The following is a 17,541-nucleotide window of genomic DNA, read 5'->3' on the forward strand; positions in this document are numbered from 1 at the left end:
CTCTGAAACCATCTACATGGTCATTTCTTATAGCAGAATAATATTCCATTCTATTTATATATCATCATTTGTTTAGCTGTTCCCAATTGATGGGCGTCCTCTCAATTTCCAATTCTTTTCCACTATAAAAAGAGCTGCTATAAATATTTCTGTACTTATACATATTCTGTACCTTTTCCTCTTCTTTGCTTTCTTTGGGATATAAATCTGGTAGTCATATGTCTGAGTCAGTGAGTTTAATAGCTTTTTAGGTATAGTTCAGTATTTCCAGAGTGGTAGAACCAATTCACATCTCCACCAACTAGCCATTAATACAACTATTTTCCCACAACTTCTCTGCTAATTGTCACCTTTTTTTTGTCATTTTTGCCAATTCAGTGGGTATGATATGGGACTTCAGAGCTGAGGAATTCACATTCTAATGGTGGAGGGAAAGTGCTTATAGAAGGTTTCACATGCAAGTCAGATAGAAAGTATCAAGTCAGAGTTTAACAGCAAAGCAGATGGCAATGCATTTTCTTCAATGCTATTTCTACTGATAAAATTATATCATTTTCTGATATTGAATCATCTGACAGTGCCAACTTGATGGTGAGAATTTTCTCTTTTGGGTCTTCAGTAGCTGTGGCAGAAGCAGTTGCCAGGCCACATCTCCAAAGTTTCCTAAGACAGTGGATTCAGGGCTAGACTGGAAACAGGACCTAGTCTCAGGCTACTCTTGACCCTAACCTACTTGGTGTCAGTTGGTTAGCTTTTGGTGGCAAAGAAGATGGAACCCTTCTGAAGAGCAATTATTCCTCTAAATGATAGCTAAAAGCAGGGTCAGTAGTCTAGGGGCACTGCTATTCCTAAGGCTCTCAGATTCAGAGTTATAGATAGATGTGCCTCTATTGAAATTGAAGGGGAAAGTGGTGGTCAAGCCTAGTAGTGGTGGTTTTCCTTGCCCCAAACATACCTCTTCCTATTTCTCTCTCAAGGTATCCCATTGCTTCAACCTTTTTTTTGCCTCCTTTGTTGTCAGAGCTCTCTCCTTTCTCAAGTTATTTCTTATTTACTTATTAGCTTTAGATGCTGTGAAAATGTTGATAGAATATAAACTTCTTGAGAGGAAGGGATCCCATTTTTCTTTTTGTTTTTGTATCCCTGGAATCTAGCACATAGTAAACACTTAAAACATTTTTTTAACTCTTGTCTTCCATCTTAAAATCAATACTGTGTATTGATTCCAAGGCAAAAGAGTGCTAAAGGCTAAGTCAGTGGGGGTCAAGTGACTTTCCCAAGGTCACACAGCTAAGAAATGTCTGAGTTCATAGTTGAACCTGTGGACCTTCCATCTCTAAGCCTGGCTCTCAATCAACTGAGTCACCTAACTGTCCCCAATAAATGCTTTTTGAATTGAATTAAATTAATTTTGGAAACAATCTTTAGGTCTTCCACAAATCATAATCCTCAGGTGAAATGGGTTTCCGTTTGAGGAATTTTCCTATGAAATGGAGCAAAGGGTATTATTAGAAGGGGAAGGTTCTCTACATCTTTTCTTCTATTGGGTACAACTCTGATGTCATCAGTCTGAACATCCTTTTAACATTTGTCTTTGCCCTTCCAGGCCCATGCCAGACATTGACACTCTGATGCAAGAGTGGTCCCCAGAATTTGAGGAACTTTTAGGCAAGGTGGGTAAAATCATAGTGCTCTGAGGGAATGGAATGTGTGCCAACAAGTCTGTATTTAGTCATTAGTATTGTTATTTTGGAGTCATTAAAGGAAAGTTTGCTTTTTTAAAACCCTTACTTTCTGTCCTAGTATCAACTCTAGGACTGAAGGGCAAGGGCTAGGCAATTGGGGATAAGTAACTTGTTCAGGGTCACAAAGCTAGGAAATGTCTTGAAACTGGATTTATTAAACTCCAGACCTGGTGCTCTATCCTTATGCCATCTACCTGCCCCTAAAGGAGAGCTTCTTTTTAAAAAAATGTATTTTAATAACAAATTCCCACATAAGTTTTCCAAAGTTATGTGATCCATATTGTCTCCCTCCTTTCTTTCCTACTCCCTCCTGGAACTGACAAGCAATTCAGTCTCAGTTATACATGTATTAAACACTAAACATATTTCCATATTATTCATGTAAATGAGTAATCTTATACAACCCAAACCCCAAAACATATGTCCTAATTACCAAGTGATAAATCATATGTTTTAATCTGCATTTCTACTCCCACAGTTCTTTCTCTGGAGGTGGACAGCCTTCTTTTTCATAAGTCTCTCAGAATTGACCTGGATCATTGTATTGCTGTTAGTAGCAAAGTCTGTCACATTTGATTGTTCCATAATATTGCTGTTACCTTTATAATGATCTCCTGGTTCTGCTGTAGTTCTTTCTAAAATCATCCTGTTCATCATTCCTTACAGCAAAATAGTATTCCATCACCATCATATACCACAATTTGTTCAGCCACTGCCCAATTGAGGGACCTCCCTTTAGTTTCCAATTCTTCGCCAACACAAAAATCGCAGCTATATTTTTGTACAAACAGGTCCTTTCTTTTTTTTTTTAATCTCTTTGAGATACAGACCCCATAGTGTTATTACTGGATCAAAAAAAGTATGCATTCTTTTATAACCTAAAGGAAAGCTCCTTAAAGAACTGATACAAAGTACTCAGAGAGATGGGGAGCCAGTGAAGTAGTGGTTAAAGAAGAAGAAACACCACCCTACTATGGTGTTTCTGAAGCCAAGATATAGGAGAATATCCACCAATCGGGATGGATCGGCAGTATTAAGAGCTGAAGAGGTCAATGAGGATAAGGACTGAAAGCCATTGGATCTAGTTATTAGGAGATCACTGACTGTCTTGGAGAGAGCAACAGTCTCCCCAAGGTTTAGTCCTCTGACTCAGCCTCCTCCTCTCACTCTGTGTTTCCAGGTGAGCCTGCCCACAGCTGACATTGATTGTAGCCTAGCAGAATACATTGACATGATCTGTGGTGAGTTCTCTCTATCCTCTTACTCCAGATCCCTAAATTTCAGAAATCTCCAACTCTTAATGAAGGGGCTAATATTATCCCCTCCAGACTGGAACCTACCAATTTTGTCATTTTGGGGTGCTTAGATAACAGCTTAGATTCTGTTGGGTCAGAAGACAGTGGTGACCCTTCCAGCGTTTGAAATCCATCCCCTCTCTGGGGTCATAGGAGTTATGAAATGGTCAAGTTCTTTAAAGATATTTGGAATTTTCTCTTCCAGGAAGAAGAGTGAGAATAAAATTTTAACTTATTAAGTGCCTAATATGTGTCAGGCATGATGCTAGATATTAAGGATATAGGTCAAAAGTGAAATAGTCCTCATTCTTGTAAGTGGAGGTAACACATATAGGAGAATGGCTTCCAGAGAAAGGAGATTGGGTCTGGGGAATCACAGCAATGTTGAATGGGGCTAAAGGGTAATCAGCTGTCACATCCTTTCCAGAATCCATTATAATAATACAATCATTTTTCCCAGATTAAGAGATGAGAAGCTGGAGATGGGATAAAAGAGGTTGTAAGAGGGTAGATGGCAAAATGTCTGTAGTGGATGGATGTGAAGGGTCATGTACATTGGAGGGGAATATGGTGGGTTAGATTATTCTATACTTACATTCCAATCAGGACATCTCAGTGCCTTCTCCTCCTCCTCCACCCTCAGTAGAGTTCCATAGTTGAGTGAATTAACTCCTCTAAGGAGGGGAACATCTTCTCTAGAGTTCTTGTCTAGAGGATGCTGTTCCACATAGGGAGAGGGAGGTATCATCAGGATCGATGGGATGAATAGATAAATACCCTTGACTTCCAGAATTAAGTTTGATCCTATTTCTAGGGATTTTTTATTTTAGCTATCCTGGACATTCCTATCTACAAGAGCCGGATTCAGTCCCTTCACCTGCTATTTTCCCTCTACTCTGAGTTCAAGAATTCCCAGGTAAGCATAACACCAGGGACCAGCTGAGACTCTATTGTGGAGAGAACTACAAGGCAGCAAAGGCCCAATTCTGAGTTCTCCATCTATGATCATCTCCATAAGAATTTGCTATGGCATTAGAGGATGACTCTACACAGAGTTGTCTACATATCTAGACCCAGCCCATAATGACTCCAAAGACAACAGAACAGAAACAAGCAAAAGGAGGAATGGGCAGGTGAATCTTGGCCAGAAGTCAGAGAGCTCTGGCAAATACAGGAAAACAAGTGATAAATGCTAGTTGAGTTGAAGAAACAAGGCAGGAAATAAAAAAGGAGTTCCTTTGTAACAGAGTTTGGAGCAAACCTCTGGCTTATTTTATGAGGCTTCACCAAAGAATTATTTTGGGAAAGAGTTGATGAGTTACTGGCCTATCTCTAATGTTCTCCACCTTCTCTTTCCTTAGCATTTCAAAGCCTTGGCTGAAGGAAAGAAAGCAGCCACTCCTCCATCTAATCCCACTTCCCAGGCTGGAGATGCAGAGACATTAACCTTCAGCTGAGCCCCACAAGTCTCTCTGTCTCAAACCTCACACCTGGATCCTTCATCCCCCCAACTGAGAAGGGGAAGTTGATCTCAGCCAAGCTCGAATATTTGCCATGGGCCATACTTCTGCTCACGGAGAGATTGTTCTCTTCCTATTGCCCTCTAGCAACTCAGAGAGAGGTCAGAGAGCACTGCAGACACTTGTTAAAAAGTGCTTATCTATCTTAGCCTCTGTTTTGACCCTGTCTCAGATCCCTTCCCTCAGAACATGGGTATTCATAGCCCACTTTATAGGGGTTTGAGTTAGAAGAATATTTCAGGTGTCCTGGAATTTCAGAAACATGAGGGAGTATAGGTTGTGGGGAGATGGGAAAACCTAATAGCTGTCTTGTTTGGAATAGAAAGGAATGATTCTCTTTTTACTTATGGAGTTTATTGGCATAGATATTAAAAATAAAATGTTCTATCTGTTAGACTTTTCTTCTATTTTAGGAAAGAGGAAGTGTTGACTGATAACTTAAGAAATCGGATATCTACTAAAGGTATTAAAGTTAGTAGCAGCTTAAGTAAACCGTTTCAATCCAACCTGGTACCCTCATTTTTCCTAAATGAAGGTTATTGATAGCTCCATCTTCAAACCCTGAAACAATTTTATGTTTATGTTAATAAAAACACATATGTATATACCCAGTATGTCAAGCCCAGGAGTATATCCTCCCTCCCCAGCCTAGTTGTATTCGTCTGGGTACCCAGTGAATCCCTGATAGTAAGTCTGATGAAAAGGAAGGAAGCAGTTGTTCTATGAGAATAAAATGTTCATTGAAGCTTTTATGAAAATTAGGAGATCATTCCAGGCTATCAGAAAAGTTATAGACCCCCTATTCCTTCAGAGGTAAGGCCAAGTTGCCAGTTACTCAGATTCATGTCTGGATGAATGTATCAGCCTCTCATATGAGTTCCCTGTTCCAGTCTCCCTAACATAAATGTAAGAATAATCTTCAGTTTTCATTATTTTTAACTCCTAAAAGGTAATTCACTGACTGCCTTTTGCCCATTTGCTTTGTGATTCCTGAGCAAATCACTTAATTGTTATATTCCTCAGTGTCTCTTTCAGTAAAATGGGGAAATAATTCCTAATCTACCCATTTCGTAGGATTAGCAGTGAGAATGAAAAAGAATATATGTACAGACTTCTGAGTAGCTTACATATATATTCCATTTCAACAAGCATTAATTAAACATTTGCTATTCTATTCAGTAAACATTAAGCACCTACTATGTTGTCAGGCACTGTGCTAAGCACTAGCAATACAAATAAGAAAAAGACAGGCCTACCTTTAAGGAGTTTACTGTCTCATAGGAAAAGATAGTACAGAAAAAGGGTGTAGGAGGACCACCAGGGAGTGCCCTGCTGGGAAAGTGTGATGTTTGTGAAGTCTTGAAATCAAGCAGAACTACCTACTCACTGATGGAAGATGCAGAGCTACCTGAAACATAGCAAACCCTCTATAAAGGAAGATCTTGGGAGGAGTTTTAACACTCTGCCTTTCAGTCTTTCTCAGAGAGGGGAGGCATCTGAGGGATCCAAGGTGTGGAGTATCAAAAACTGAGTCTATGAAGTGATGAGCTTTATCCTGGGGGTGACCTGATGCTTGACAAGCAGAGCTGCTGATGGGGGAGGGGGAGGAAATCATGTGCTAAGAGCATCTCTTTCATCAACCTTTCTCTTACTCCCCAACTTGAACTCTGCTTCTATCGAGCTAAGCAATTTCAATTGTTAGAGATTATAGAGACCATATTCTTCAACACAACAGAAGTCAAAAGAGGCTGAGGCACAAGTCTTCTCTACTCATTCTGTTTCACCACCCTACACTACATATGTTCCCACTTCGGAGCTTTTATGAAAGTCATTTCCCCTGCTTAAAATAATGTCTTTTTACTCTTTGATAATTTGGATAATTTGTAACCCCCCTCTTTCAAAATATCCCTGTGCTTCTATTATATATGTTAATATCATAAATCTATATTGTACATATATCATAGTGATAAGGCAGCATGGTATAGTAACAGGGGACAAATTTTGAGTCAGAGGACATGGGTTCCAGTGTCAGAATTATTGCTTACTAGCTAACTGTAACTGAGCAGGCCATTTAACCTCTGGGCCTCGATTTCTTCATCTGTAAAATGAAGGGGGTGGATTATATTTAAATTCCCATTCAGCTCTGAATCCTTTGATTTTAGGGGTACTCTCTACAACTCTCTACAGATTACAATCCTTCTGCATCTTCCTGTCTTGTGTAGTTCTTGTCCCAACCCTCTCATAAATCATCTGTTGGTAGCCTACCCACCATCCTGGAGACCTTTCTGTAAGTCACTTGAACGCTTTGTTGGTGTGCCATCCTTCATTCTTCTTTCCTCTTTACATGAACAGAATGACCTTTTGTGGCATACGTTTTCTGAATGATATCTTTTATATCCAAGTAATGGTTGGGAATAGGAAGACCTTTGCATGCAACATTTCACAAAAAACCCAGTCTTTATCATACAAAACTGTCAAGTGGCAGAGAACACAAAATCTTACTGTGCTCATTTAATGACTTGTAAAAAGCATTTTATTTGGTAGAGTAAAACAGAACTTCAGCAAAATGCTGCTCATGCACACATCAAAACCATGGAAGGTTTCTTAAAAGGTATATAACCTTTGTTCAGTGACATTCTGAGCATGTGTATCAGGTGAGACATAAAATAGATATATGCTCATCAGATGTCACCACTGCCTGCAGAGCACAGAGGCCAAGCTGAAGAAGCTCCTATAAATGAAGTCTTCTAGAAGTTCCCATTTGCAAATATTATTGAGTTCCAGAACATAGAAGAGCCTCCTAGATAAAATCAATAACCTCTCAAAAGAGGTTGCCCTAACCATAACTTTAAAAATAAAGAGGAAGGAGCTAGGAGGCTCATTGGATTGAGAATCAGTCCTAGAAATGGGAGGTCCTAGGTTTAAATCTGGCCTCAAAGACACTTCCTAGCTGGGTGACCCTGGGCAAGTCACTTAACCTCTATTACTTAGCCTTTACCGTTCATCTGCCTTGGAACTAGTATTGATTATAAGATGAAAGGTAAAGGTTTTTGTTTTTTGTTTGTTTGTTTTAAACCCTTACCTTCCATCTTGGAGTCAATACTGTGTATTGGCTCCAAGGCAGAAGAGTGGTAAGGGCTAGGCAATGGGGGTCAAGTGACTTGCCCAGGGTCACACAGCTAGGAAGTGGCTGAGGCCAGATTTGAACCCAGGACCTCCCGTCACTAGGCCTGGCTCTCAATCCACTGAGCTACCCAGCTGCCCCCTAAAGGTTTTTTTAAAAATTAAGACTAGCTTATGTCCAGCTTATGACAAAGTTAGGTGGACAACCTATAGAACTGCAGAGCTTGTGTGTAAGTGTGTCTTGGGCAGTCTGCAAATGGGCAATGAATTATACCCCAAGTTAAATAGGAATAGTGTAGACCAGATTACCTTTGAGAGTTCAGAAAGTTTTTATGACCCTCAAATAAAAGTTTGCCTTCTTGATAGAGATATTCTTCAGGTAACATTGTAGGGTTGTAAGTTGTGGAACACTGTGGTCTTTGAAGAATTAAAAATGAGTATCAGAGAGGGCAATCGAGAGACACATGGTAGATGTGTAAAGTGTATAACATGTAACGAAGTGTAACCAGAATAAAGGATCCCCTAAGAAATGAAGGTAGGTTGGCCACACATTGAGGGGGAAGGATTAGTGACAGCCCATGTGTTCTACTGGATTCCTTGAATTTGTCAAGAGAATATGAAATTTCCCAGTCTATGGAGACTCTCAGTGATAAATTAGGGGAGCGTATAAATAAGGGGTACACACAGGAAGTCATGGATGGCTTGCTATCTTGAGCATTAGAAGGAATATCCATATTGTGATCATAGCCATTTGTATATATCACTTAAATATTTGTTTTAAATTTTTTTCCTTTGGAAACTTGACAGACATTAAACATGACCATTTCTATAAACAAAGAATGGAAAAAATAATATATATGAAATGAATTTCTATTAGTCCAGCTTGTTTTTCTGTTAGCTTTTTGTAATGGTTCACAGATGGGAGCATCTAGGTGACTCAGTGAATTGAGAGCCAGGCCTGGAAACAAGAGGTCCTGGAGTCAAATCTGGCCTCAGATGTTTCCTAGCTGTGTGACCCTGGCAGATCACTTAACCTGCATTGCCTAGCCCTTACTGTTCTGCTTTGGAAATGATACTAAGTGTTGATTCTAAAGCAGAAGTTAAGGATTGTTGGTTTTTTTAATGTTTCACAGACATGTCTTGGTATTAGTTATTGCTTCCTCATGTCTCCCATATTTCTCAACCCCAAAAGGCAAAAACTTTCCCTTATAATAAATACAATTGAACAAAACAAATTCACACATTGACTGTGGCTGAAAATTTCTTAATTCCACATCTTTAGTCCATCACCTCTTTATCAAGAGGAAGGATCTGTGATTCATTGTCAGTGTTCTGGAGTCATGATTGACCACTGCAATATTAAGAGTTCTTGAGTCTTTTGATATTGTTTCCCTTTATAATATCATCATTCTGTAAATGGTTTTGGTTCTACACACTTCGTTTTACATTGGTTAGGTCTTTCCAAGTTTATTTAAATTGGTCCCTTTCATAATTAACATATTTTTCTAAATTACATGTATTAACTATTTTCAGCACGTTTTCTGTAATTATAAGATCCAGTCTTCCTCTCTCCCTTCCCACTTTCCTCCCTGAAATGGCAAGCAATTTGGTCTGGGTTCTATATGTACTTTTCACAATTTCTTAAATCCTAATACTATTCCATTTTAAATTTATATATCATAGTTTACTTAGACATTCCCAATGCTGTATTACTTCTGATTCTTTGCTGCAACTGAAAGCACTGATACTAGCATTTTGTTTTATGAAGGGAGTGCTTGGGCCAAATTAAACTAGCTCTTAATTTCTAAATTTTCAGCATGATCATTTATGCTTCAGAAATTGGCAAACACTTCAATCCAGGGCTTGATTTCTTGTTTTTGAATTGCCTACATCTAAAGCAATGGAGCAAATAATGCAGATTAAACTAACATACTTCAGTATGTTAGAAGTACATTTTTTTTCCCCCAAAGAGTTGGTGGATACATTTACCAGGATATAGTCGATCCCTGTTCTGTTATTCTTTGTTTTTTACTTCTGAGACAAACCTAGATAGTGGTATCTCTGGTTGAAATATATGCATAGTTCAATGACTTTGAGGACATAGTTCCAAATTGCTTTGCAGAATATTTGGGCCATAGCTCCATTAATAGAGGGTGGCTAGGTAGCACGGTGGATAGAGAGCAAGGCCTGGAGATGTGAGGTCTTGGGTTCAAATATGACCATAGACATTTCCTAGCTGTGTGACCTTGGACAAGTCCCCTAACTGCTTAGCCCTTATTGCTCTTCTGTTTTAGAATGGATTCTATTGATATCCAAGTATTGATACTTGGATATTTAGAAGATAAAGATATAAAAGAAAACAGTTTTCTCATATCCCCTCTAACAACTGTCACTTTCCATTTTTGCCATCTTTGTCAATCTGATGATGTGAAATTACAAACTTGTGCCTTTTCCTTATTTTTTGCGATTTGGGGTATTTTTTTCATACGGTAGTTGATTGCTTACATTTCTCTCTCTTTAAAATCCTTTCCTTCTGTCTTAGAACCTTGGATAAGGACTAGGTAATTGGAGTCAAGTGAATTCTTCAGGATCACATAGCTAGGAAATGTCTGAGGTCAAATTTGAACCCAGAATTTCCTATCTCCAGGAAATTCCTGTCTCTATCCATTGAGCTGCCTAGCTTCCTTGCTTATACTTCTTTGAAGAGCTGCTTATTCATATCCTTTGCTGTATTGGAGAATTTTGTCTCAAAGTTGGATTCAATTCTCACTTCTGATACATCTTGACTGGGTGACCCAGGGCAAGTCATGGCCTCTCATTGTTCTAAGCAACTCAAGTTGTAGGAAAGGTGACAGCTTGCATGGGTGGGGTTTCCTCATAGAGTTGTTCCCTATTCCAGAGAAATTCTAGGTCCAGTCTCTATCCCCTTAAAGTGAAAAGCTATGGGATCACCTGGGCTACTCCATAGATTCTCCCAAAACAGAAAGTGTAGTTGCCCTTAATAAACTTATGCTATATTTGGGGAGAAAATATGAATATATATGATGACAGGTATTTTATTGGCAACTTTCTATGTATTCAACACAGAACTAAGCAATAGAATTTTTTAATAAAATATTAACAAGAGAAAAAATATGCTCTGTACCATTTTAGCTTCCCATCATTTCAAGGTTGCTAAAGTGTTCCTAAATCATTTTCATGTTGTGTGAATATTTATTCTGTCTAGGGCTTCAGTGGCATTGGGAGCATTGCCAGATTGAGGAAACTCGGGCCTCCCCTAAGTCTTCTTTTGTACCTCCCAACCCCCAATACCCAAGACAGCACTACGCAGTGGTATGAGAATCAGCAGTCATTTCTCCTTAGATTGCTTCTTATAAGTTTCCAGCTGGGCTAACCATCATCAGGCCAGCCAAGGACAATATGACATCTGCCACCATTTTTTTCAATTAGAAAATTTGCAGAAAAGTGAGCAACCATTTGGTGGGTATGTAATAATGATGATTCCTTTCATACATAGAGTGGACTAGATAGTTATAGCTGTTGAGGTCCCTAGACAACTCTCACATTCTCGGATTCTATGAAAATGTTTCAGGTCAATGCCACTTGATGTTATAATTATCTCTGTGGATCCATTAGAATCTAAAATTCCTGCATACAACCTTAGGCAGGCTTCTCAACTAAAGGCTTATCTATTTCCTTTAGGTGAGAACCATATTGTCCCCTCTGTGTCCGTGGAGTCCTTTTCTCCTCTCCCCAGGCTCCCAAAGCAGGGTTCTCTCGGTACACCCAAGAGCCTTGGGCATACCATCAATGCTACTAACAGAATGATTTCTTTCAGTCGTGGCCATCCCTCTTTGGAAAGAATTTCCCCTAGAGAAAAATAGGAGCTGCATGGGACTGAACACTTTCGTTTATTGCTGCCAAAAGATGGATTCCAGAGGGCTGGAGAGGGTGGGAGAACACAAGAATAATAATAAGCAGAACACAAGAATAGGAGAAGGCAGAACAGTTTTGAAGAGGGAAACCTTAGCCCTGATGGGCCCAGGGCACTCACAGTGAATCACTAGGAAGTCTCAAATACAGAAGAAAGTTGAGAAAAAGTAAAAGCCCAGGGGGCTCTTAGTCATGCCCCCTCTCCTACAGGACATTCTTAAAGTGCTGACATTGCAGGAACAGATGCATAGCTTCATGCCCTCTGGAGGGCGTTACTAGGCCTCCCTCCCTCCTTACGCTGATGCCCAGTAACTGATAGTGCTTACAATAAAGATGCTTTGGGTCTACCGAGGAGGTCAAGAAAGTCCATCTCCCACCTCCACCACTCACATGTGTGGTACCCATGAGGAAGCAGATGCACAGGGTGGCTTTCAGCCAAAAGGAAGAGGTTGTGCTTAGCTTAACCCATGCCAGTGTGCCAGGGTTGGCACACAAAGAAAGGACAGTTAATTTTTGCCTGGTGTGGGTGAGGCCTAGATGGTTAAAAGAGGAGCAAGGGGCTGTGCCCAGGACATGCAGCATCCTCCTTGTCTACCCAGCTTGGCATGCTCCCCATATCCATTGTATAAAGTGCTGAAGAAGCACAGGGGTGGGGTTTTGAGGTCTCAGGAAATGGCATAGGAAATGGCATGCCCTCTCCAGGCAGTTACATGCTATTTGAGCATAGCTACATTCAGTTTGGGCATTCATTGCATTGTGTCCAAGCCTCAAGACCAACCTGAGTTAAAATGAAGTGACTAGTTCTCACGGGCAGCCTCAATCCGAAGAACATCTGATTCCAATTTGAGGTCCCAATGATACCAGTCAAGCTCATATATGGGTAACAAAATTTCCCTCCCCAGTCAGGAGGGAAAGGACAAGCTCAGGAGAAAAGTGAAGGGCTCCCAAGGGTCAGGAAGGACTTTTGCTCAGAGCCAAATCTCATCACTGCTCATACTGGATGCCCGATAGATGTAGCCCAGCATCGGAAGATGTACAAAACCTGTTGGGTGAAAGGGATCCAGAGCATGAGCTCCCAGCACCATAGAGGAAGAGATACTTAGTCTATGTGCCAACCCTCTTCCCAGGGAACCTCTCTTGGAGAGCTGGGAGCATAGATACCTAGGTTCCTTCCATGCCCTCTAAGGGCTACAGAAGCTATAGAAATAGACATCTTGGGCAAGGGAAAGGAGAGGGTGGAGAGGCATGTACCCTGCTGATACCCACTTTCCTTGGTCTGGTTACCTTGGCTGGTGAAAAGGACACCATTCTCTGGGTCCAGAATGTCAGGCCTTCTGGTGTTCTGTGGTATCTGTCCATCAGTTGGTTTGGCTGTTGGATGATAAAGATGGTGGTGCTTGATGCCCTCCAATGCCAGGCAAGTTCCTTCTAGTGCCCATGCTCCTTTTTCCGGGTATATTTTAGGGGACTGCAAACTCAGGAGCCAACCCAGTGGGCAAGGGCTTGGGGGGGGGCTGTAGGGCCTTGGGTGGCAGGGGAGGGCACTGGCTTCTAGTCATCTCACAATACTGTCCATCCTCTTCTGAACCCACTCTACTTTTTCAATGTTCTTCCTAAAATGTGGCACCCAGAACTCACCAACACACTTTGGGTATGGACTGACCACAAAATACACACCACCTTTGGAATTTGGAGTGAGATCATTGAGTTGCAGGTTGGAGGGAAGGGACATGTTTTCCCGGGGTAGTCGCACATTGTTGAGCTTCAGGTTGTTGGAGTCGCTGCAAGGGAAGTAAATGTTGGCATCACTCATGATACCAACTAGGATATGCCCTTGATTTGTGGTATAGCCCAGAACTACCAACCTCCAAGAAATCTCCCCAACATCCACACTGTGCATCAGTCCTGCCCCTCATCTGGCAACCCACCATAATACTCACACTGAGAGCATGTTACCTGGAGAGGAGAGATGGTCGCCGAGAGGTACCTGGAGAAAAACAAGAGGGTGGGCTCACTAACTACATCCTACCACAGAGCACCGAGTGCCGACTCAGCCAGGGAGGTGTTCCTGTATGCCTAACTCTGACTAGAAAATTCATGACTTTTCACTTATCCTACTGTCGGACCCTGATCCTCAAAGCTCTGGTGTCTCCCACACTCCAGGGAAATAGCTGTCAGGTGCAACTTGTTCTGCCCAGTTCTTTGTTACACATTCCTTCAGTTCCATGCTCACCATCTTGGATCTCTGCCCCACCTGGCAACCTTACTATGGGCTCTATCCTTGTATTTCATCTTCCCTGCTTTTACCCATAGCCCCCTTCCCTATACCTGTTCTCTACATGTCCCCCTTCTCCCCAACCCCTTGTTCTTTCTACCCCTGTCCCTACCTGTAGTCTTTTTGTCCTTCCTGCAGACCAGACAGGCCACCAGGGTGCTAAAGCCAACCAGAGTTCCCAGGGCAAGGGCTCCAGCTACAACAATGCCCAGCATTGGCACTTCCACCTGGGTGGCCAGGAGCCCTGTGGGTCATCCCTTGGTCAAGTCTGAGGTAGTTAGTGTCCCAGCCCAGCCCAACATGCAAGGGGAGAGAAGCCCTGGCAATTTTTGTTCCTATGGACAGGATTTCCCTCTAGCAGCCTCAGTGCAATTCCTTTGTCTTCAGGTAAGAGACCCTCTTCCCTTTCTCACATGCTACCCCGTGCTCACCCCACCATATTGGCAATGCCTATGCTAGTTTCTGTCAATGCTTACCTTATGAATAGGAGGGGGCAGTCTGTTCTCTACCACCCACACCCCTTTGAGCTTTGCCTGACTCACCTGGGGCTGGCAGAGAAGAACTAGTGACACCCACGCCATTGCTGGCCACCACAGAGAGGTTTTGGGCCAGGCTGTGTAGCTGTAGCTGCACAGTGTGGTTGGTGAGCCAGGGGTAGCTCTGGGCATCCAACACCAGGAAGTCAGAAGTGTTGACAGTCACAGGTCCATCCCGGTCAATCCAGGTGACATTGGCAGGTGGGTTGGCACGTACCAGGGCAAACAGGACAACTAACAGCCCTGGGCCCTGGGCCTCTTGGTACTTGGCCCCAACCTGGGCAATCTCTGGTTTGACTGGGACAAAGCAGAAGCCACTTGACTCCTATCACTGGCCCAATATCACCCCAACCCCCAAAACAACCCTCCCAAACATAGTTTTTAGGAAAGGAGGGGACTAGGGGCTCAGGTTGGTGATCTGCACACCCAGAGTCAATTCTCAGATACAACTGGGGTCGGGCTACTTGGAGCTTCTTCTCAGATTGAAAATGGGATCTGGGTCTGGGCATAAGAACAGCAAAGAGGAAACAGGACCCATGAGTTCTTTCTGAGGGTGCTACTGAAAGTAGGAGATAAGAAGGTAGGCTGCTTTGGTCTGTCCTCTCAGGCCTGCTATTCCTCAATGTGCTGGGTTTAATATTGCCAGGTCCTGGGGATGGCACCTGGACAGACCTGGGGGTTGATGTCTAGGGTATAGGGACTCCAGGAGCACATTGCAGAGACCCCTCTCCCTTCATCACCCTTCTCCACCCCATGGACACTCACACTGCACATTAAGGATGACAGAAGCATTGGCCACCCTCCTGGTGTCTGGATCCTGCAAGGAGCAGTTCAGCTCATGTTGAGCCCTCTGAGCAGTGATTGTAAAAGTGCTGGTGCTCCCTGTGAAGGCCTCCCCACCCACACTCAGCAGCCTCGAAGTGTTGGCCTCCTGCAACTGTCCATCCAGGTACCAGGCCAGCCTCGGAGGGTCATGGCCACCTTCCACCTGGCAGGTGAAGGCATGGCGTTCATTCTCCCTCAGAGCCCGCTCTGCCCATGTCTGCCCATCGATCTGGGGTGCCAGCTCCCCCTGCCCTGGAACAGAGTAGGGGCCCAATGATTGAAGGGCAGCAGGAATACTTCGGAGCCAGTAATAAGGACATCAGAGGGAGTACAGAGAGCTAAAATAAGTGTGTGTGTGGGGGAGCAAGTGTGTGTAGGGAATGACAAGGAAACACAACATGGGGAGAAACCCAGATGTTCCAGATGGCACATGAATGGGGAGCTAAGGAGAGAGAGAGGCAGAGCAGCCTCTGAGATTCTCCTAAAGACCCAGAGCTGCTTGGGTAGGGCCAGGAGGGCAGTTGGGGAGGGGGTGGGGGGTACTCCTGAGAAGTTAGTGAACACCAGGAAGGGTGACAGGATTGAGGAGGTACCTGAGCCCGGCAGTGCCAGAACTAGCAGCAGTGTGGGAGAGAGAGCAGGGAAGATCCAGGAAAGCATCGTGGTCCACCCCTGTTTGAATCCCCTTTGGGTCTGGGGAGGGGGTAGAGGGGAGGGACCTGGGGATGGGAGGAAAGAAGAAAGGGACGGCAGGCCCCAGGGCCTCCTCCCATACACATATACATGTAGAAAACACATGCATATACAGAGAGCCCGGAAACACCCCCACACATTGACAAACACAGCACCCCGTCACAGACCTATGCACAGAAACACATCGTAGCTTATATTTGTGTACAAACGCTCACAGATATACACAGAAACATGTGCCTGGACACACTGAAACATGCATGCAGAAACAGACACATGGAAACGCACAAGCAAGTAAAGGGGGTCCCTACACCAGAAGGTCGTCGGCTCTCTTCCTCCCCGAGTGTCTCCTCCCACTCCGGTCTCTTTCAGGCCACACCCTGTCCTCCGCCCTCTTTCCCTGCCTTTGGTCTCTCCTTTCTGCACCTCGGTGAGGGGAGCAAGTGGGATTCGGGGACGGCTCAGCTTTGGGACCAGTTCTAAGTACCAGGCAAGACGTCTGGGCAGTGGGGGGCAGGGGGAGGGAGTTTCTCTGTAGTAGACAGACCCTCTCCTGGGCCTGAGCCATCCCCTGAGCATCACTCACCCGGGATCCCTCCCCGGTTAAACCCTGGTCCAGGCTCCTCTCCAGGACGGAGGACAGCAACTGCTCGGGTCTGATGAATACTGCGGTATGATGCAAGAACGCCTAGTATGGGCAGACAGGGCCAATCAATGCCCGATCTGCTGTCGTCTTCCCAGGTGAACGCTAGACCGCTCGACCCCTTCCTTCTGGAGTGGGAAGCTAGGGACCGTTGTGAGAAGCATTAGCTCCCACTCGCCTTATGTTTTCCCCAATGCACCTTAGGCACGCGCATGGGACCCCCTGCTGTTTCCGCACTATAGAGGGCGGCACATCCGGGAAGCTGGTCCAGGAGTGTGATTTGTCTCCAGGCTCTGTGACCTTGGTCTCCCAGGAAGCACAGTGTGGATAAAGGGGGTAACGCCGGAGCCCGGGCGCTCTGGATGACCTCTCATGGCCGCTCCTAGTTTGAGGCTCTGCTATCTTATCACTTAGCTGTGGCTGAAAGCGTTAGCACTGAGAGGGGAACACCCAAGTCCAAATTCCATCTCCGCCACTCCTATGACTACGTGTGTCCCACCACTCTCTGAGTCCGGGTTTCCTCTCTTTTAAACTGAGGAGTCACAGGATTTAGAAGTGAAAGGGACCTTAGAAATCGCCTCCCAATATTCCCGAGAAGGAAACCTAGGCACAGAAGGGAAGTGACCTGCCCAAAGTTATAGAGGGAATAGCGGACATAGGTCGGGATTCAAACCCAGGACCTCGGGTATCTTGACACCATGCTGCCTTTCTTTGATTCTCTAAGAAGTTGACCAGAGAGGTAAAATGAATTACCCAAGGTGACAAGGTGACCTGGGCAGAACTGAAATTCTAACTCTTGTGTTCCTAAATTCTCTGCACTCTTTCCATGGGACTACACTGCCTTTACAGCGCTGAACTGAATAGAGGCACTTGTGGTAAAGTGGAAAGAAGTCGGGTTCTGGCGTCACAGGACTTGGGTTTAAATTCAGACTGTAACTTTCCACTCTGGTGACCCC

General features: G+C 43.7%; 2 protein-coding genes across 21 annotated transcripts in view; one reads left to right on the top strand and one right to left on the bottom strand.

Moving 5' to 3' along the window:
* Positions 1-10,816, top strand: part of IFT46 (intraflagellar transport 46) — a 31,664-nt gene extending 20,848 nt beyond the window's left edge. For 8 of the 11 annotated variants that reach the window (XM_007494702.3, XM_056794309.1, XM_001380657.5 and 5 more), the window contains 4 exons: positions 1,607-1,673; positions 2,926-2,986; positions 3,871-3,956; positions 4,402-4,954. In XM_007494702.3, the coding sequence (XP_007494764.1) occupies positions 1,607-1,673; positions 2,926-2,986; positions 3,871-3,956; positions 4,402-4,497 (310 nt within the window). In that variant the 3' untranslated portion in view covers positions 4,498-4,954. The other 3 variants (XM_056794305.1, XM_056794306.1, XM_056794304.1) reach the window with 3 other exon arrangements.
* Positions 10,817-11,575: 759 nt separating this feature from the next.
* On the bottom strand, positions 11,576-17,518 carry TMEM25 (transmembrane protein 25). 10 transcript variants are annotated; one of them, XM_056794314.1, is made up of 9 exons: positions 16,785-17,518; positions 16,529-16,630; positions 15,193-15,415; positions 14,434-14,724; positions 14,004-14,135; positions 13,573-13,603; positions 13,294-13,397; positions 12,901-12,987; positions 11,576-12,658 (listed from the first exon to the last, which is right to left on the bottom strand). In XM_056794314.1, exons 1-9 carry the CDS (start codon positions 16,797-16,799, stop codon positions 12,585-12,587), a joined length of 1,059 nt encoding a protein of 352 aa, XP_056650292.1. In that variant the 5' UTR covers positions 16,800-17,518; the 3' UTR covers positions 11,576-12,584. The 10 variants fall into 10 exon arrangements, with proteins under 10 accessions (XP_056650292.1, XP_007494766.1, XP_056650296.1 ...); XM_007494704.2 differs by adding an exon at positions 15,846-15,971 and having other exon boundaries at positions 15,193-15,504; positions 16,254-17,518; XM_056794318.1 differs by lacking the exon at positions 16,785-17,518 and adding an exon at positions 15,846-15,971 and having other exon boundaries at positions 13,297-13,397; positions 15,193-15,504; positions 16,529-16,741.
* Between the last annotated feature and the right edge of the window lie 23 nt (positions 17,519-17,541).

Source organism: Monodelphis domestica, chromosome 4, assembly GCF_027887165.1.
Source record: "Monodelphis domestica isolate mMonDom1 chromosome 4, mMonDom1.pri, whole genome shotgun sequence".
NCBI classification, from domain to species: Eukaryota; Metazoa; Chordata; class Mammalia; order Didelphimorphia; family Didelphidae; genus Monodelphis; species Monodelphis domestica.